Raw genomic sequence first — 21,728 nt, 5'->3', positions numbered from 1 at the left:
CACCTCTTTGTCTCTGAATCAGAAGGTCATGCCTCTGGAGTTCTAGCACAACGCTATGATCATAAGCATCGGGCTTTAGGCTACTACTCAGCCCGCCTGGACCCTGTCGCCCGAACTGCCCCCACGTGCCTTAAGGCGGTCCACGCTGCTCACATCCTCCTTGACAAGTCAGCTGATATCGTCCTTGGACATGATCTAGTTATACAGGCTGGCCATGATCTCTCGGCTGTTCTGCAACAAACATCTCCGAAACATCTAACCAACCAAAGACACCTGCGGCTGCAGTGTTTCCTATTGTTGCCCTCCAATATAACATTTACCAGATGTCTGACTATCAACCCTGCCACTTTGCTTCCACCTTCTAGGGGGGAAGACGAACAGGGTGAAGGTCCATTGGTGGAACCTCATGATTGTATAAAAATTTTGCAGGAAGAGACTTCTGCTCCAGAGAATATGGTGGCACATCCGCTCGCACACCCTGCCTTTCACCTATGGACTGATGGATCCCGTTTCGCAGACCCTCAAGGGAAGTTCCACACGGGATATGCTGTCACAACAGACTTAACAGTCCTCAAGGCTGAAGCTCTACCACCATACATGTCTGCACAAGAAGCTGAACTTGTAGCTCTCACAGAAGCCTGCCACCTGGCAGCTGGAACAACGGCGAACATATATACTGATTCTAGGTATGGATATGGAATTTGCAATGATTTTGGACTCTTGTGGAAGTCTAGAGGATTCATCACAGCTGCAGGTACACCAGTGAAGCATGCCTCATGGATTAAGGCCCTAATGAAGGCCCTGGAATTACCCATTCAGCTTGCTGTTATCAAGGTCAAGGCTCATGGAAGACTAGATTCCAGGGAAGCCAGGGGCAACCACCTAGCTGGCCAAGCAGCCAAGACTGTGGCAGTGGAGAATGTGTCATCAAAGTGGCAGGAAAAGGAAGAAGAGATGGGGGAGACCCTGCAAACCGTAGCTGTGGCGCTCACTAGAGCAAGAGCCAAAGAACAGCCGGCGGAAGACCATACAAGTCCAGCGGAGACACGAGTGGAATCCAGGGGGGTCAGGATGCCTGAAGAAAAATTGTGTGAAGAGCAAAGGAAGACCCCCACTGAAGAAGTCAAGCAATGGAAAGCGGCGGGAGCCGTGCTGGCAGGTCGCAAAGATTTAAAGGTCGACTCAACTCTTTATCAAGTGGACGGAAAATCTTGCTTGCCTAGGCGCATGTACTCAGCCGTGGCAGCATGGGCTCACGGGCCTACACACAGAGGAAAGAATCAAGCCTTGGCATGTATCAAGAAACTGTACTTTGCACCCGGAATCTCTTCCACTGTGACTGCATACTCAAAATCCTGCTCTGTCTGCGCTACTTGCAACCCAACGTGTACGGCACGGTTCCCTCTCCAACACCTGGCTAAACCAGACTACCCTTGGCAGAGAATACAAGTCGACCATATCCAAATGCCTAAAGCAGGAAAATATGAGTACGTTTTGGTAGCCGTGGATATGTTCTCAGCCTGGCCCGAGGCCTACCCGGTTGTCAACATGACTGCTAAAGTCACAGCCAAGAAACTGATCACTGAAATTGCCTGCAGATTTGGAGTTCCCCAAGTCATAGAATCGGATCAAGGACCAGCTTTCACAGCAAATATCTACAAAGAACTTTGGAACATGTTGGGAACAGATTTGGGCCTTCACACTCCATACCATCCTGCCAGTTCAGGCAAAGTGGAAAGGATGAATTCCACACTCAAGACCCAGCTCTTGAAAATGACCCAAGATCATCCCCTCCCCTGGCCCGACCTACTCCCTATAGTATTGTATCATATCAGACACACCCCACAAGCTAAACATGGGCTAACTCCCTATGAAATTTTGTTTGGGACCCCACCTAAAATAGGAGAAATTAGGCCCCAAGAGTTGTCTGAAACACATGATAGAGTAGTAAAATTTGTGATTGCTCTGTCTAAAGAATTGACTAACACCCGCTCTACAGTATCTGCTTCTCTCCCAGAATCCACAGGTGATGCGGTACATGATTTCACCCCAGGCGACCTGGTGTACGTAAAGAAGTTTGTCCGGAAAGACTGTCTCCAACCCAGATTTGAGGGCCCCTACACTGTGATCCTGACTACTCCTACAGCTCTGAAGCTTGAGGGCAAGAGCACCTGGATTCACGCCTCCCACTGCAAGAGAGACAAAACGAACCTATAAAAGATGACTACCTTCTTCTATATCCTTCCCATATGCTTACTGTCTGTCCCAGGGTGGACAGCTACCACATTTTGGGTAGATACGCAAAAATCCAGACGTATCGATTTGATTACTGTGACATAGTGAATTGCGCAGGAATGATGTAACGGGTCTGGGAGGTGGAACCTCTGAGCTACTATACAAGGGGGCGGTCCTTGTAAGGGAGCGGGTGGCGACCAGGGAAGACGGGCAGGCAGTCACAGCAGGTGACCGGGACAGTCTCTGAGTGAACGCGCTGGAGGTCACGGCAAGTGACTGGGGCAGTCTCTGGATGAACGGGCAGGAGGTCACGGCAAGTGACCGGGGCAGTCTCTGGATGAACGGGCAGGAGGTCACGGCAAATGACCGGGGTAGTCTCTGGATGAACGGGCAGGAGGTCACGGCAAGTGACCGGGGCAGTCTCCGGGTAAAGGGTAGGTACGACCTGTGATGGCAGAGCCTCCAGGTAGGCTAGCAGGCAGATGGTTGATGTGTGCTCCCAGGTGAGCAAGCGAGAGTCTCTGGAATGGCAGGTGGTCACAGCACATGATGGCGGAGCCTCCAGGTAGGCTAGCAGGCAGGTAACAGGTATGCGCTCCCAGGTGAGCGGGCAGGAGTCTCTGGAATGGCAGGTGGTCACAGCACGTGACGGCGGGGCCTCCAGGTAGGCTAGCAGGCAGGTAACAGGTGTGCTCTCCCAGGTGAGCGGGCAGGAGTCTCTGGAATGGCAGGTGGTCACAGCACGTGACGGCGGAGCCTCCAGGTAGGCTAGTAGGCAGGTAGCAGATGTGCGCTCCCAGGTGAGCGGGCAAGCTGGTCCATAGACAGACTGACAGGAGTTGGAGGGCAGACCGTCGGACCTCAGGCTAGCAGGCAGGTAGCAGAGGAGCGCTCCCAGGTGAGCGGGCAAGCTGGTCCTTAGACAGACTGACAGGAGTCGGTAGGCAGACCGTCGGACCTCAGGCTAGCAGGCAGGTAAGCAGAATATCAGGCAGGAATCAGACAGCAAACTGGCAGGTATCTGGCAGGTAACTGGCAACGGGACCTGAGGGCTGAAGCAGAGTAGTGAACAGTGCAACAACATTGCTCGGGCACCTCCATTTTGGAGGAGGTGCCTTATATATGGTGAAGTCCTCCGGCCATTGGCCGGGGACTCCTTAGGACGGCGCGCGCGGCCCCTTTAAGAGGGAGGGAGCGCGCGCGCGCGCCCTAAGCACAGTGGCCGGGAAGGAGCGCGCGCTGCCAGCGGAGCGGGAGGAGGACGCCGGGCTCGGAGCAGAGGGGTGAGGGGAACAGCGTCCCTGCCTAGCAGAGGGCAGGGACGCCGGCGCTACAAATGACATGGTATGCTGCATAGTCTCCTTATACAGGAAAGCTATAAACAATGCTGTTCCAACCTCCGAGACCTTTTTGAATCAAGAAACCACATCTCTGTTACATGATGATACCAGTAAGGAAGATATGGAGAAATACACTTTTTTGAACAAGCCTGACCAGACCCCCCATGACAGAGTCCAATTGAGAGATCTAGTTTAGGGTCAGTTGGGAGAACTCCATGTGTCATTTAGGGTAGGCCTCAATTGTTTGGGGGCGTCCCATAAGGGGGCAGCTTCTAAGATAATTGGGTGAAGAAATCCACCTCCCCTCTCCCCACACATGGACAGTCTCAAAGGCCCCGAAGCAAGGGAAAGCTTAGTGTTTAGGGGGGAATGTCAGGGTAAAAAAAGAATATATATTTTCTCTACTTTTATACTTTTATACGCTTTGCTTATGTACTAACCACCATTTTGTGTCTTATAACAATAAGCTTTCCTTGCTACGTGTTACTTAGATCGAAATTTATGCTAAGATGGCGCCAGTATCAGCCAGCACCTGTTTCAGAGAAATGAAACCGAATCATCAACTGACGGTTGTCTGCCCAGAGACTGAGTTAAGGAGACATGGACCAATCAGGAGTGGCCGGATACTAGACATTTATGGCTTACCCCGCCCCGAACAACCCCTTTCCCCTCCCCATTATGTAGTGTATTTAAGTTTGTGCATGCGGAAATAAAGGGAACATTGCTGAGATCGTGGCTTGCCAGTAGCCTTCTGAGCGTGCTCTGAGTTTGAACCAGCTTGTTTGACTCATTCTTTGAATGGTTGAACCATGCTCATAGCCTTAATTTGGAGTGACTGGAGGACGAGTGGAATGTCGCTACGACCCCGACAGGATAAGCATAGTATGAGCAGCGTCTTCCTACGCTGCAGTCCATCTGCTCAGAGGACATAGGACACCTGGCGGCTACGTGTCCAGGATTGCGACACCTCCAGCAGATCATGTCTTTCCCTGTGGCCTTTGGCAGCCCCTCAGCAACTCCTGGGGACCTCGGACTCCCCCAGTCATGGCTCTACATCCCGTCTTTTGGGACTCTGGCTCCCCTTGAGTACCCCAGTATGGAGATGCAGCACCACCCGGCTTTTTTAGGGACCTCTCGACCACCTGGTATCTTTTTACTAGGTCAACCAGGTCATCCGCATTCCGTGGAGGACTCTGGCTGCAACACTTCTGCACAAGATGGAGGAGATCGAACATTTGGGAGCGAGGTGGTTTATCACCGCAATACGCCCAGTGGTGGACCCTTTGGGCTCTGACTGACATAGTCACTCTAGCACGTGCCAGTATCTCAGTTTTGAGTTTAATATACTCCTGGGCATCCTGCAAGGCCAAGTCGTAATAAGCCTTTTGGGGCTCACCAGTCAGATACAGGCCAACACCTCCGACCACTGTTCCGGCGGAAGCCTCTCCCGCTCTGCCACCCGCTCAAACACCCGCCTCCACATCATCACCTGGGGTCATTTTTTGCATGGCTCGTCTTACCTCTTTCCGGACGCTCAAGTCATCACCTGGAGTTGGGGGAGGGGCTGTTGGCATTTCACGAACCACTTCTGCGAGCAATTCCATCTGCTGCTGCTGTTGTTGGAGCTCGTCCTGTTGGTTCTGCTGCTGTTGGTGAATCTGTTGCAATAGCAGCTTGCTTGTCTTTTGCTTAGCTTTCACCAGGTGCTTGATTAGGTCCTCCATGATTTCTGTTGTCGTTTCCTGGGGATCTTGCCCGCACTTCTACTGCCACCTGTGGTAGATCGCTCACTCGGCTGCACACGGAGGTAGAAACAGGTACACCGTCTCTTTAAATCTTTGGTGGATTTATTGTAGGGCTGTATAAACCAACCTTTAGTCCATAAAAATAAACACAGCCCACTGGGCAAAACAGGAGAACAAAGCAACAATGGTCACACATAGAACACAGTCCTTGCAGTAGCAGGGATTCACCTGCTGAGAGTTCAGCTACTCCACATGGTTCAAACACACGCTCCCTTCTGGAGCTTACTTCTCCAGACATTGACCTCTGAATGCCTCAGCTGGCCAACTATTTAAACCTCCTCCAGACTACACCCTGGGGAGGAGATATGGAGAACAACCTCCCACCCGCTCTATGGTTGTTCTGGTAAAAACACGCCCTTTGGAAATGGAGACTTAACCCCTCCTTGCACATAACATGCTGGAGGAAACTTAACAGTTTCAATTCACTGACGCCCATAGCCTCAGGGAAACATGTCTCCCCTCCACCAATTCACCAGTGACTTTGTCACAGTATCTAACAATGACAGTGTAGACCAGGGGTCTCAAACTTGGCTGGGTATACAGGCCGCACACAGGAAAAAAATTTATTTGGGGGGCCACATTCTTTGCAGGAGAAAGTGACATTTTTAGTGATACCGTTTTTTTTTCTATACACCTTTTGAACATTTTTGCTGTTTTATTTTATTTTTTATAGCTTGGGTCGTTATGGATATGGCGATAATAAACGTGGACTTTTTTTGTTTACTTTAGTTTATATATAAAGCAGCATTTTTAGTGGGAAAATATTTTTTCATGCTTTATTTTTAAGTTTTTGTGGCAAAAGTCTTGTAGCAATGTGCCCCACCCTGGTCTGCATTTTGTAATGTCCCCTATCTTTGTCCCCATAATATTCCATACTAGTCCCTATCTTGTTGTAATGTCTCCCATCCTCCTGGGCCCCATATTGTCGTAATGTCACATACTGGTCCCCATATTGTAGATATGTCCTCATCTTGTAGTAATGACCCATCCTGGTCCCTATCTTGTTGTAATGTCCCTATCTTGTAGGAATGTCCCCATCATGGTCCCCCTCTTGTAGTAATGTGCCCATTCTGGTCCCCATCTTGTAGTAATGTTCCCCATCCTGGTCCCCATCTTGTAGGAAGGTCCCCATGTTGTAGGAATGTCCCCATCCTGGTCCCCATATTGTAGGAAGGTCCCCATCCTGTTCCCCATATTGTAGAAAGGTCCCCATCCTGGTCCCCCTCTTGAAGTAATGTCCCCATCCTGGTCGCCATATTGTAGAAATGTCCCCATCCTGGTCTCTGTAGGAATGTTCCCATCTTGTAGTAATGTGCCCATCCTGGTCCCCATCTTGTAGGAAGGTCCCCATATTGTAGGAAGGTCCTCATCCTGGTCACTATATTGTAGGAAGGTCTCCATCTTATAGGAATGTCCCCATCCTGGTCCCCATCTTGTAGGAATGTCCCCATCCTGGTCCCCATCTTGTAGGAAGGTCCCCATGTTGGAGGAATGTCCCCATCCTGGTCCCCGTATTGTAGGAATGTCCCCATCCTGGTCCCCCTCTTGAAGTAATGTGCCCATCCTGGTCCCCATCTTGTAAGAATGTCCCCATCCTGGTCGCCATATTGTAAGAATGTCCCCATCCTGGTCTCCATCTTGTAGCAATGTCCCCATCCTGGTTCCCATATTGTAAGAATGTCCCCATCCTGGTCGCCATATTGTAGGAATGTTCCCATCTTGATCCCCATATTGTAGGAAGGTTCCCATCTTGTAGTAATGTGCCCATCCTGGTCCCCATCTTGTAGGAAGGTCCCCATATTGTAGGAAGGTCCCCATCCTGGTCCCCATATTGTAGGAAGGTCCCCATCTTGTAGGAATGTCCCCATCCTGGTCCAGATCTTGTAGGAATGTCCCCACCCTGGTCCCCATCTTGTAGGAATGTCCCCATCCTGGTCCGCCTCTTGAAGTAATGTGCCCATCCTGGTCCCCATCTTGTAGGAGTGTCCCCATCCTGGTCCACATATTGTAAGAATGTCCCCATCCTGGTCACCATATTGTAAGAATGTCCCCATCCTGGTCACCATAGTGTAGGAATGTCCCCATCCTGGTCCCCATCTTGTAGTAATACCCCATCCTGGTCCCCATCTTGTAGGAATGTTCCCATCCTGGTCCTCATCTTGTAGGAAAGTCCCCATCCTGGTCCCCATCTTGTAGTAATGTGCCCATCCTGGTCCCCATCTTGTAGGAATGTCCCCATCCTGGTCGCCATATTGTAGGAATGTCCCCATCCTGGTCTCCATATTGTAGGAATGTTCCCATCTTGTAGTAATGTGCCCATCCTGGTCCCCATCTTGTAGGAAGGTCCACATCCTGGTCACCATATTGTAGGAAGGTCTCCATCTTGTAGGAATGTCCCCGTCCTGGTCCCCATCTTGTAGGAATGTCCCCATCCTGGTCCCCATCTTGTAGGAATGTCCCCATCCTGGTCGCCATATTGTAGGAATGTCCCCATCCTGGTCTCCATATTGTAGGAATGTTTCCATCTTGTAGTAATGTGCCCATCCTGGTCCCCATCTTGTAGGAAGGTCCCCATATTGTAGGAAGGTCCACATCCTGGTCACCATATTGTAGGAAGGTCTCCATCTTGTAGGAATGTCCCCGTCCTGGTCCCCATCTTGTAGGAATGTCCCCATCCTGGTCCCCATCTTGTAGGAATGTCCCCATCCTGGTCGCCATATTGTAGGAATGTCCCCATCCTGGTCTCCATATTGTAGGAATGTTCACATCTTGTAGTAATGTGCCCATCCTTGTCCCCATCTTGTAGGAAGGTCCACATATTGTAGGAAGGCCCCCATCCTGGTCACCATATTGTAGGAAGGTCTCCATCTTGTAGGAATGTCCCCATCCTGGTCCCCATCTTGTAGCAATGTGCCCATCCTGGTCCCCATCTTGTAGGAAGGTCCCCATATTGTAGGAAGGTCCACATCCTGGTCACCATATTGTAGGAAGGTCTCCATCTTGTAGGAATGTCCCCATCCTGGTCCCCATCTTGTAGGAATGTCCCCATCCTGGTCCCCATCTTGTAGGAATGTCCCCATCCTGGTCGCCATATTGTAGGAATGTCCCCATCCTGGTCTCCATATTGTAGGAATGTTTCCATCTTGTAGTAATGTGCCCATCCTGGTCCCCATCTTGTAGGAAGGTCCCCATATTGTAGGAAGGTCCACATCCTGGTCACCATATTGTAGGAAGGTCTCCATCTTGTAGGAATGTCCCCGTCCTGGTCCCCATCTTGTAGGAATGTCCCCATCCTGGTCCCCATCTTGTAGGAATGTCCCCATCCTGGTCGCCATATTGTAGGAATGTCCCCATCCTGGTCGCCATATTGTAGAAATGTCCCCATCCTGGTCTCTGTAGGAATGTTCCCATCTTGTAGTAATGTGCCCATCCTGGTCCCCATCTTGTAGGAAGGTCCCCATCTTGTAGGAAGGTCCTCATCCTGGTCACCATATTGTAGGAAGGTCTCCATCTTGTAGGAATGTCCCCATCCTGGTCCCCATCTTGTAGGAATGTCCCCATCCTGGTCCTCATCTTGTAGGAAGGTCCCCATGTTGGAGGAATGTCCCCATCCTGGTCCCCGTATTGTAGGAATGTCCCCATCCTGGTCCCCCTCTTGAAGTAATGTGCCCATCCTGGTCCCCATCTTGTAAGAATGTCCCCATCCTGGTCGCCATATTGTAAGAATGTCCCCATCCTGGTCTCCATCTTGTAGCAATGTCCCCATCCTGGTTCCCATATTGTAAGAATGTCCCCATCCTGGTCGCCATATTGTAAGAATGTCCCCATCCTGGTCTCCATCTTGTAGCAATGTCCCCATCCTGGTTCCCATATTGTAAGAATGTCCCCATCCTGGTCGCCATATTGTAGGAATGTTCCCATCTTGATCCCCATATTGTAGGAAGGTTCCCATCTTGTAGTAATGTGCCCATCCTGGTCCCCATCTTGTAGGAAGGTCCCCATATTGTAGGAAGGTCCCCATCCTGGTCCCCATATTGTAGGAAGGTCCCCATCTTGTAGGAATGTCCCCATCCTGGTCCAGATCTTGTAGGAATGTCCCCATCCTGGTCCCCATCTTGTAGGAATGTCCCCATCCTGGTCTGCCTCTTGAAGTAATGTGCCCATCCTGGTCCCCATCTTGTCGGAGTGTCCCCATCCTGGTCCCCATATTGTAAGAATGTCCCCATCCTGGTCGCCATATTGTAAGAATGTCCCCATCCTGGTCACCATAGTGTAGGAATGTCCCCATCCTGGTCCCCATCTTGTAGTAATACCCCATCCTGGTTCCCATCTTGTAGGAATGTTCCCATCCTGGTCCCCATCTTGTAGGAAAGTCCCCATCCTGGTCCCCATCTTGTAGTAATGTGCCCATCCTGGTCCCCATCTTGTAGGAATGTCCCCATCCTGGTCGCCATATTGTAGGAATGTCCCCATCCTGGTCTCCATATTGTAGGAATGTTCCCTTCTTGTAGTAATGTGCCCATCCTGGTCCCCATCTTGTAGGAAGGTCCCCATATTGTAGGAAGGTCCACATCCTGGTCACCATATTGTAGGAAGGTCTCCATCTTGTAGGAATGTCCCCGTCCTGGACCCCATCTTGTAGGAATGTCCCCATCCTGGTCCCCATCTTGTAGGAATGTCCCCATCCTGGTCGCCATAATGTAGGAATGTCCCCATCCTGGTCTCCATATTGCAGGAATGTTTCCATCTTGTAGTAATCTGCCCATCCTGGTCCACATCTTATAGGAAGGTCCCCATATTGTAGGAAGGTCCACATCCTGGTCACCATATTGTAGGAAGGTCTCCATCTTGTAGGAATGTCCCCGTCCTGGTCCCCATCTTGTAGGAATGTCCCCATCCTGGTCCCCATCTTGTAGGAATGTCCCCATCCTGGTCGCCATATTGTAGGAATGTCCCCATCCTGGTCTCCATATTGTAGGAATGTTCACATCTTGTAGTAATGTGCCCATCCTGGTCCCCATCTTGTAGGAAGGTCCCCATATTGTAGGAAGGCCCCCATCCTGGTCACCATATTGTAGGAAGGTCTCCATCTTGTAGGAATGTCCCCATCCTGGTCCCCATCTTGTAGGAATGTCCCCATCCTGGTCCCCATCTTGTAGGAAGGTCCTCATGTTGGAGGAATGTCCCCATCCTGGTCCCCATATTGTAGGAATGTCCCTATCCTGGTCCCCCTCTTGAAGTAATGTGCCCATCCTGGTCCCCATCTTGTAAGAATGTCCCCATCCTGGTTGCCATATTGTAAGAATTTCCCCATCCTGGTCTCCATCTTGTAGCAATGTCCCCATCCTGGTTCCCATACTGTAAGAATGTCCCCATCCTGGTCGCCATATTGTAAGAATGTCCCCATCCTGGTCTCCATCTTGTAGCAATGTCCCCATCCTGGTTCCCATACTGTAAGAATGTCCCCATCCTGGTCGCCATATTGTAGGAATGTTCCCATCTTGGTCCCCATCTTGTAGCAATGTCCCCATCCTGGCTCCCATATTGTAAGAATGTCCCCATCCTGGTCGCCATATTGTAGGAATGTTCCCATCCTGGTCCCCATCTTGTAGGAAGGTCCCCATATTGTAGGAAGGTCCCCATCCTGGTCCCCATATTGTAGGAAGGTCCCCATCTTGTAGGAATGTCTCCGTCCTGGTCCAGATCTTGTAGGAATGTCCCCATCCTGGTCCCCATCTTGTAGGAATGTCCCCATCCTGGTCCGCCTCTTGAAGTAATGTGCCCATCCTGGTCCCCATCTTGTAGGAGTGTCCCCATCCTGGTCCCCATATTGTAAGAATGTCCCCATCCTGGTCGCCATAGTGTAGGAATGTCCCCATCCTGGTCCCCATCTTGTAGTAATATCCCCATCCTGGTCCCCATATTGTAGGAATGTTCCCATCCTGGTCCCCATCTTGTAGGAAAGTCCCCATCTTGTAGGAAGGTCCCCATCCTGGTCCCCATGTTGGAGGAATGTCCCCATCCTGGTCCACATCTTGTAGGAATGTTCCCATCTTGGTCCCCATCTTGTAGGAAGGTCCCCATCCTGGTCCCCATGTTGGAGGAATGTCCCCATCCTGGTCCCCATCTTGTAGCAATGTCCCCATCCTGGTCCCCAGCTTGTAGGAATGTCCCCATCCTGGTCCCCATGTTGGAGGAATGTCCCCATCCTGGTCCCCATCTTGTAGGAAGGTCCCCATCCAGGTCCCCATGTAGCATCGGCGTCTCTGCCTCCTGCCCGAGCAAAGTTGTTGCAAAGCATACTCACCTCTGCTTCAGCCCTCAGGTCCCGTTGCCAGCCCGACTATCAGTCCTGTCTATCTGCTTGTCTTCTCTTCAGCCCGACAGTCTGTCTCCTGCATCCGCCAGTCTGTCTATGGGCAAGTCCACCTGCGGACCAGGAAGCACCTGCCAGTTACCTGCCTGCTACCTGCCGTACCTGCTAGCCCGCTCACCTGGGAGCGCTCACCTGCTACCCGCCTGCTAGCCTACCTGGAGGCTCCGCCGTCACTTGCCGTGACCACCTGCCTGCCAGCCAAGAGACTCTTACCCGTTCAGCCGTCACTTGCCGTGACCGCCTGCCTGCCAGCCAAGAGACTCTTACCCGCTCAGCCGTCACTTGCCATGACCGCCTGCCTGCCTGCCAAGAGACTCTTACCCGCTCAGCCGTCACTTGCCGTGACCGCCTGCCTGCCAGCCAAGAGACTCTTACCCGCTCAGCCGTCACTTGCCGTGACCACCTGCCTGCCAGCCAAGAGACTCTTACCTGCTCTTCCGTCACTTCCCGTGACCACCCGCCTACTCACCCAGAGACTGCTACCAACCTGTTGTGTCCACCCGCTACTCCGGTCAGTCCCAGCTACCTGACCCGTGGGAGCCACCTGCTCTATTACAAGGTCGTCCCCAGAATAACACCTGCCCCTCGGGGTCCCTCCTTGTTCCAAGGCACAGAGGTTCCACCACCCGGCCCCGTTACAGTTTGCTCAGGCCATGGAACCCGGTGGCACCCAAGCTCTCTCGCTCTCTGACCTGTTCCACGAAGTCTCCCGTCAGAGATCCCAACAGGAATCCATCCTGAACCACCTGCGTAATGTCAACTCCCGCCTGGACACACTGACTGCTCCACCTGGACCTGCCTCCAGTCATACGACTCACGCCCCGGCAGCGCCGCTGCCCATCAATGCCATGGTACCCGGTCCGGGTCCCCGGCTCTCTGCACCGCCTCGTTTTGGTGGAGATCCCGCCTTGGCTCGAGGCTTCATTAACCAGTGCACCCTGCACTTTGAACTCTTGGCACATCACTTTACCACCGACCGGGCCAAAGTGGCCTTCATCATGTCTCATCTCACTGGGGAAGCACTGACTTGGCTGAATCCCCTGTGGGAGAGAGGTGATCCCCTGGTATCCAACTTGTCAGCTTTCCTCACTGCTTTCCGGAAAGTCTTCGATGATCTGGGACGAAAGACCTCGTCAGCCTCCTCTCTGCTACGTCTCCGCCAAGGGAGTCTCACCGTAGGCCAATATACCATACGGCTCCGTACCCTCGCTTCTGAGCTTGCCTGGGATAACGAGGCCCTGCTCTCCGTCTTCTGGGAGGGTCTTTCGGATTAAAGATGAACTTGCCGGTCGGGACATCCCTACCACTCTGGACGACCTGGTGTCACTTGCTACCCGGATTGAAATCCGGTTCCAGGAACGTACCAAGGAAACCACCCGTGAGAGAAGGTTTCCCCGCCTTGCTCCTAACTTCCAGAGACCTGTCTCTTCTTCAGTCACTCCCCGGGCGCACTCACCCGAGCCCATGCAGGTCGACCAGACCAAGTTGGTCAAATCCCGCCAGGAGTCACGCCGGGCCGAGGGGAGCTGTTTCTATTGTGGCAGAAAGGAGCATCTGATCCGTTCCTGCCCGGAGAGGCCGGGAAACGCCGGTGTCTAGGATCGCTCGGAGAGGTCGTCCTAGACAAAAGTAAGTCCTCTCCCTCCCTGAATTTGCCTGTCTCTTTCTCCTGGGGAGAGGATCGGCACTTTGAAATCGCCCACCTGGACTCTGGAGCTGCTGAGAACCTCATCTCCCAGTCCTTGGTAGAGAGATACCGTATTCCCACCAAGCCTCTCACTGAACCTTTGTCAGTTGCCTCCGTGGATGGTAGACTCCTGCCAGTGCCCAACCTGCTCGTCACTGAACCCTTAACTCTGCAGGTGGGAATGCTGCACTCAGAGAAGATCTCCTTCCATGTGCTATCCGGACTCTCTCACTCCCTGTTGCTAGGTCTACCTTGGCTCCAGACACATGAACCCATATTGAACTGGCGATCCGGTGAAGTACTCCAGTGGAGTCCAGACTGCCATAAGACCTGCCTGGTTCCGGTCCGCCCAGCTCGCCCTCCGCCTACTCCAGCTAATCTACCCTGTCTCCCGGCTCCATACTGGCCCTATGCGGACGGCTTCGGTAAAAAGGAAGCAGAGACGTTGCCACCCCATAGGCCATATGACTGCCCGATCGACCTGGTACCTGGTGCCACTCCTCCCCGTGGGCGTATCTACCCGTTGTCTGCGGCCGAAACCCGGGCCATGTCTGAATACATTGAAGAAAATCTGGCTAGGGGATTTATCCGAAAATCTACCTCCCCGGCTGGAGCCGGATTCTTCTTTGTCAAAAAGAAAGACGGCTCGCTACGTCCCTGTATTGACTACAGAGGACTCAATCTAATCACTGTAAAAAACAAATACTCCCTGCCGCTCATCTCCGAATTGTTTGACCATCTCAAGGGCGCCAGGATCTTCTCCAAGCTGGATCTACGAGGAGCATATAACCTGGTCCGTATCCGTCAAGGAGACGAGTGGAAGACAGCATTCAATACCCGGGACGGTCACTATGAGTACCTTGTGATACCCTTCGGACTATGTAATGCCCCCGCTGTCTTTCAAGAGCTGGTCAACGACATCTTCCATGACCTCCTGTACTCCTGCGTAGTGGTATACCTGGACGATATCTTGGTCTTCTCTCCGGATCTCCCCACACACTGGAGGGATGTTCGTCAGGTCCTGCTTAGGCTTCGGCAGAACCACCTCTATGCACATTGCTATGGACTTTATCACCGATCTTCCTGTTTCTGCCGGTTGTGCAGTCATTTGGGTGGTCGCTGACCGCTTTTCTAAAATGGCCCACTTCATTCCCCTGCCTGGTCACCCACCTGCACCCGAGCTGGCTAAAGACTTTATCCGCCACATCTTCCGTCTCCATGGCCTACCCCTCCACATCGTGTCGGATCGTGGGGTTCAGTTCACCTCACGCTTCTGGAGAGCCACATGTAAACTGCTAGACGTCACCCTGGATTTCTACCTCCGGCACTCCGTTAATGCCCACCATTCGGATTGGGTGGATCTCCTACCATGGGCCGAATTCTCTTATAATAACCATGAGAGCGAATCCTCTTCCAAATCCCCGTTCTTTATAGTCGGTGGCCAACATCCCCGGATTCCAGTTCCTGTCTCCGCTTCTGTGGACAACCCTGCCGCGGAGTCTCTTGTCAGTGAATTTTCTACTATTTGGGAGAGTACCAGGTCCGCTCTTCTTCTGTCCTCCGAGCGGATGAAGAGATATGCTGATAAGAGACGTCTGGATCCGCCTCAATTCCGTCCGGGAGACAAGGTTTGGCTCTCTTCCAAACATGTGCGGCTCAAAGTACCCTCCTACAAGTTGGGTCCTCGATTCATCGGACCCTTCGAAGTCCTCAGGCAAATTAACCCAGTGGCCTACAAATTAAAACTCCCGGCCACCCTACACATTCCCAACTCCTTCCACGTATCCCTCCTCAAACCCGTTGTCCTTAACACTTTTTCCGACAATCCAGGTACTCGTCCTACTCCTGTTTCTGCTGAGGACATCTTTGAAGTGGAGAGTATCCTGGCCACCAAGAGGGTAAGAGGGAGAACCTTTTTTCTGGTGGATTGGAAGGGGTTTGGTCCTGAGGAAAGAACTTGGGAACCCAGGGAGAACATCAACGCTCCGCTTCTCCTTGAGAAATTTCTCTCTGGCCTAAAAAAGGGGGGCCTAAAGGGGGGGTACTGTAGCATCGGCGTCTCCGCCTCCTGCTAGGCAGAGACGCCGTCCCTCTCACCTTCCTGTTCAGCGCACGGCGTCCTCCAGTGCTCCTTCCCTCGCTGCTGCCGGCGCGCGCTCCTTCCCGGGTACTGTGCTTAGGGCGCGCGTGTGCGCGCTCCCCCTCTCTTAAAGGGACCGCGCGCGCCGTCCTAAAGAGTCCCCGGCCAATAGCCGGAGGACTTCCCATATATAAGGCACCTCCTCCAATATGGAGGTGCCCGAGCAAAGTTGTTGCAAAGCATACTCACCTCTGCTTCAGCCCTCAGGTCCCGTTGCCAGCCTGACTACCAGTCTTGTCTGCCTGCTTGTCTTCTCTTCAGCCCGACAGTCTGTCTCCTGCATCCGCCAGTCTGTCTATGGGCAAGTCCACCTGCAGACCAGGAAGCACCTGCCAGTTACCTGCCTGCTACCTGCCAGTTACCTGCTAGCCCGCTCACCTGGGAGCGCTCACCTGCTACCCGCCTGCTAGCCTACCTGGAGGCTCCGCCGTCACTTGCCGTGACCACCTGCCTGCCAGCCAAGAGACTCTTACCCGTTCAGCCATCACTTGCCGTGACCGCCTGCCTGCCAGCCAAGAGACTCTTACCCGCTCAGCCGTCACTTGCCATGACCGCCTGCCTGCCAGCCAAGAGACTCTTACCCGCTCAGCCGTCACTTGCCGTGACCGCCTGCCTGCCAGCCAAGAGACTCTTACCCGCTCAGCCGTCACTTGCCGTGACCACCTGCCTGCCAGCCAAGAGACTCTTACCTGCTCTTCCGTCACTTCCCGTGACCACCCGCCTACTCACCCAGAGACTGCTACCAACCTGTTGTGTCCACCCGCTACTCCGGTCAGTCCCAGCTACCTGACCCGTGGGAGCCACCTGCTCTATTACAAGGTCGTCCCCAGAATAACACCTGCCCCTCGGGGTCCCTCCTTGTTCCAAGGCACAGAGGTTCCGCCACCCGGCCCCGTTACACCCCATATTGGAGGAATGTCCCCATCCAGGTCCCCATATTGGAGGAATGTCCCCATCCTGGTCCCCATATTGGAGGAAGGTCCCCATGCTGGTCCCCATTTTGTAGGAATGTCCCCATCCTGGTCCCCAGCTTGTAGGAATGTCCCCATCCTGGTCCCCAGCTTGTAAGAATGTCCCCATTCTGGTCCCCATGTTGGAGGAATGTCCCCATCCTGGACCCCATCTTGTAGGAAGGTCCCCATCCAGGTCCCCATATTGGAGAAATGCCCCCATCCTGGTCCCCATATTGGAGGAAGGTCCCCATGCTGGTCCCCATATTGGAGGAATGTCCCCATCCTAGTCCCCATATTGGAGGAATGTCCCTTGTGTCGTTCTTCACATACACATATAAGACATATGCCAGCTGATAGCCTCTGATAGGCCGGCGGCTGGCATTGGTATTGCTGTGCAGAGAGCCGGTGTAATGGGTCTGGGAGGTGGAACCTCTGAGCAACTATACAAAGGGGCAGTCCTTGTAAGGAAGCGGGTGGCTCCCAGGGAAGGTGGGCAGGTAGTCACGGCAAGTGACAGGGACAGTCTCTGGGTAGAAGGGCAGGAGGTCACGGCAAGTGACGGGGACAGTCTTTGGGTAGAAGGGCAGGAGGTCACGGCAAGTGACGGGGACAGTCTCTTGACAGGCGGGTGGTCACGGCAAGTGACAGCAGGGTAAGAGTCTCTAGACAGGCAGGTGGTCACGGCAAGTGACAGCAGGATAAGAGTCTCTAGAAGGCAGGTGGTCACGGCAAGTGACGGCAGAGCCTCCAGGTAGGCTAGCAGGCGGGTAGCAGGTGGGCGCTCCCAGGTGAGCGGGCAGGAGTCTCTGGACAGGCAGGTGGTCATGGCAAGTGACGGCAGAGCCTCCAGGTAGGCTAGCAGGCAGGTAGCAGGTGAGCGCTCCCAGGTGAGCGGGCAAGAGTCTCTGGACAGGCAGGTGGTCACGGCAAGTGACGGCAGAGCCTCCAGGTAGGCTAGCAGGCAGGTAGCAGGTGAGCGCTCCCAGGTGAGCGGGCAAGAGTCTCTGGACAGGCAGGTGGTCACGGCAAGTGACGGCAGAGCCTCCAGGTAGGCTAGCAGGCAGGTAGCAGGTGAGTGCTCCCAGGTGAGCGGGCAAGAGTCTCTGGACAGGCAGGTGGTCACGGCAAGTGACAGCAGAGCCTCCAGGTAGGCTAGCAGGCAGGTAGCAGGTGAGCGCTCCCAGGTGGGCGGGCAGATCCATAGACAGACTGACAGGTGTTGGTAGGCAGACTGTCGGACCGCAGGAATGCAAGCAGGTAGACAGGAATCAGGTAGGTATCAAGCAGAGATCTGGCAGGTAACTGGCAGGTATCTGGTAACGGGACCTGATGGCTGAAGCAGAGTTGAAAGGCTTTGCAACAACATTGCTCTGGCACCTCCATTTTGAAGGAGGTGCCTTATATATGGTGAGGTCCTCCGGCCATTGGCCGGGGACTCCTTAGGACGGCGCGCGCGGCCCCTTTAAGAGAGGGGGAGCGCGCGCGCGCCCTAAGCACAGAGGCCGGGAAGCAGCGCGCGCTGCCAGCAGAGCAGGAGGAAGCCGCCGGGCACGGAGCGGAGAGGTGAGGGGAACGGCGTCCCTGCCTAGCAGGAGGCAGGGACGCCGACGCTATAGCCGGTCTGTGCGTGGCTATACACTGAACTAAAGCGCAGCTGTCGGCAGCTCCTGGACCGGGCCGCGATCGGTGTCTATGGTGCCTGCGGGCCGCGTGTTTGAGACCTCTGGTGTAGACCCTCATATATGTACTTCGTCTACAATAATCAGGTGTCTGGTGCTGCTACGTTTTCCACATGGATGTCTGTATATGTGTTTGTTTTCCCCTCCCTTCACTTGGTAATTTTAACAATAAAGTTTTTTGTATTTTCATATCCTCTTGTTTTCGGTTTATCTTTTTAGGGGTTTGCGCCCGTCCCTCCCCTTTCTTGCCTCATTATAGTGAATGGATCCCTCGGGGGTTTCATCTGTATCATGTCACTCGGAGATTGAGATGGAAACCCTGATATACTGTTGTCATCAAATACCAGCTGTCCAATATGACTATCCAGATTAATCAGTGTTTTTGGTATAAATTCTTTCACCACATGTCAAACAATTTACCAGTCGGTGCAGTAGATTGTAAGAAAATCCCCAGACTCCGCATTCATGATTTGCTGTTTTTTGAGTCTGTGTATCTGAATAATTAATTGTACGGGATGTGTTCACAATAATAGCAGTGTGGAGGTCAATCAGTGCTGTCAATCATTCTGTGAAGAAACAGGTGTGAATCAGAGGGCCCTTATTTAAGGGTGAAGCCAGCACATGTTGTACATGCATTTCTCCTTGAAAGCCTGAGAAATATGGGTCGTTCAAGACATTGTTCAGAAGAACAGCATACTTTGATTAAAAAGTTGATTGGAGAGTGTAAAACTTATAAAGAAGTGCAGACATCGATCGGCTGTTCAGATAAAATGATCTCCAATGCTTTACAATGGAAAGCAGAACCAGAGAGACGTGGAAGAAAACGGAAGACTACCATTCGAATGGATAGAAGAATAGCAAAGGCTCAGCCAATGATCAGCTCCAGGATGATCACAGACAGTCTCCAGTTACCTGTGAGTACTGTGACAGTTAGAAGACGCCGGTGTGAAGCTAATCTCTTAGGAAGAAGTCCCCGCAAAGTCCTGCTGTTAAAACAACACATGTACTGAAGCAAAGACAATTTTTCCAAAGAACACATCAACTGGCCTAAAGAGAAATGGAGAAACATTTTGTGGACTGATGAAAGTAAAATTGTTCTTTTCGGGTCCAAGGGCTGCAGACCGTTCATCAGGCGACCCCCAAACTCGGCATTCAGCCACAATACACTCTGAAGACAATGAAGCATGGTGGAGCAGCATCATAATATGGGCATGCTTCTCTTAATATGTTGCCGGAACTATTTACCGCATACCAGGGATCATGGACCAGTCTGCACATATTAAAATACTTAAAGAGGTCATGTTGCCTTACGCTGAAGAGGATATGCCCTTGAAATGGGTGTTTAAACAAGACAACGACCCTAAACACACCAGTAAACAAGCAAAATCTTGGTTCCAGTCCAACACAATTGAGGTTATGGAGTGTCCAGCCAAATCCCCGGACCTTAATCCGATAGAACACTTGTAGGGTGACATCAAAAATTTTGTTTCGGAGGCAAAGCCAATAAATGGCAAAAAATTGTGGGAAGTAGTCAAAGCATCCTGGGTTTAAATAACAGCTGACAGGTGCAGAAGTTGCTTGACTCTATGCAACATAGATGTGAAGCAGTTCTAAAAAACTGTGGGTATACTATTAAATATTAGGTTGGTGATTCACAGGAATGCTACATCCTCAAAAACAAAGACATATTGTAAGTTTCTAAAGACAAACGAGGACACTGATATTTTTTAGAAAAGCCCAATTTTCATTTTTTATTTTCTATAATGTAGTTAAAAATTAATCTACATTTATCTTCAGGTTTTGAATTAGAAAACAGTGTGCAATGTTCCCAATGATGGAAATAAAAACTAGTAGAACCATTTTGTGCTTAACACATGTTTGTGAACACACTGCTATTATTTTGAACACTACTATATTTGATAGAGGAAGACATTGGGGATCAGACTGTGTGTGTGATAGAGGAGGACATGAGGGCACAGACTGTGTGATAGAGGAGGACATGGAGGAACAGGCTGTGTGGTAGAGGACATGGGGGCACAGACTGTGTGTGATAGAGGAGGACATGGGGGCACAGACTGTGTGTGATAGAGGAGGACATGGGGGAGCCGACTGTGTGTGATAGAGGAGGACATGGGGAGCAGACTGTGTGTGATAGAGGAGGACATGAGGGCGCAGACTGTGTGTGTGATAGAGGAGGACATGGGGGCACAGACTGTGTGTGTGGTAGAGGAAGATATAGGGGAGCAGACTGTGTGTTTATGATAGTGCAGGGGACGTGGTTACATCAGCCATTCTCTATACACAAAGCGGTGACTGAACCTACTCCGGCGTCGCCCTCATGGCCGGAGCCAAATGCTGCCGGGCGAATAACGTTAAATTCTAAGTGCTCGATTCAATCAGATTAACCCCATTACCCCTCCAGCCGGGCAGAGACGCCGTTCCCCTCACCGCTGATGTCCAGTTCCGGCGTCCTCCCGCGCCCCTGCTGCTGTGGCGCGCTCCGCGCGCAGCTCCCCGAGCTCTGTGCTTAGGGCTCGCGCGCGCTCCCTCCCTCTTAAAGGGGCCGCGCGCGCCGTCCTATAGTGTCCCCGGCCAGTGGCCGGAGGACTGCCCCTATATAAGGCACCTCCTCCAAAATGGAGGTGCCTGTGCAAGGTTGTTGTTCTGTGTGCTAACACTTGCTTCAGCCCTCAGGTCCCGCTGCCTGTCAGTCCTGTTCGTCAGTCTGTCTACAGTCAAGCCCGCCAGTCTGTCTATAGTTCTGCCTACCTGGAGCACCAACCTGTTACCTGTTGGGCCCGCCTGCCAGCCTACCTGGAGCACCTACCTGTTACCTGTCATGCCCGCCAGCTGCCTACCTGGAGCACCCGTCTGGCTATCTGCCGAACCAGCCTGCTTACCTACCAGGACTACCCGTCAGCCTTCCTGCCGTGCTCATCCGCTGTACCGGTCAGTTCCTGCCTTCTGACCCGTGGGAGTCACCAGCTCTCATACAAGGTCGGTCCCAGAGTGGCACCTGGTCCTCCTGCTCGGTCCCTCCTTGGTTCATGGAGTCGATTGAGTCGCCATGCGACCTTGGTAAGGCCGAGTAGGCACTTAGTCATGCCTCTCTGGTCCCTCTTTGCACCGAAGCACAAAGGTTTCACCACCCGGACTTGTAACAGATTACAGAGCAAAAGAAACAGGATGTAGCATCGGCGTCTGTGCCCCCTGACAGGCAGAGACGCCGTCCCCCTTACCGCCGCGCTCCCGGCCCGGCGTCTTCCGGCTGTCCTGCTGCTGCTGCCGGCGCGCGCAGCTTCCCGGGCACTGTGCTTAGGGTGCTCGCGCGCTCCCTCCCGCTTAAAGGGGCCGCGCGTGCCGTCCTAAGGAGTCCCTGGCCAATGGCCGGAGGACTTCGCATATAAAAGGCACCTCCTCCAAAATGGAGGTGCCCGTGCAAGGTTGTAGCTTTGTGTTCTAAACTCTGCTTCAGCCCTCAGGTCCCGCTGCTAGTCTGACTAGCAGTCCGCC

General features: G+C 52.6%; 1 protein-coding gene across 1 annotated transcript in view; it reads right to left on the bottom strand.

Moving 5' to 3' along the window:
• The window catches only part of LOC141258703 (uncharacterized), a 291,618-nt gene extending 285,999 nt beyond the window's left edge, over window positions 1-5,619 (bottom strand). Inside the window, exon 1 of the mRNA XM_073673723.1 lies at window positions 5,096-5,619. Coding sequence (XP_073529824.1) covers window positions 5,096-5,299 — 204 coding nt within the window. The 5' untranslated portion in view covers window positions 5,300-5,619. The remainder of the gene's footprint in view (window positions 1-5,095) is intronic.
• Window positions 5,620-21,728: the final 16,109 nt, after the last annotated feature.

Source organism: Phyllobates terribilis, unplaced genomic scaffold (genome assembly GCF_046119375.1).
Source record: "Phyllobates terribilis strain yellow unplaced genomic scaffold, ASM4611937v1 Scaffold_3__8_contigs__length_932513732, whole genome shotgun sequence".
In the NCBI taxonomy this organism is placed as follows: Eukaryota; Metazoa; Chordata; class Amphibia; order Anura; family Dendrobatidae; genus Phyllobates; species Phyllobates terribilis.
The sequence above is the reverse complement of the archived record's forward strand: the minus strand, read 5'-3'. Positions and strand labels throughout refer to the sequence as shown.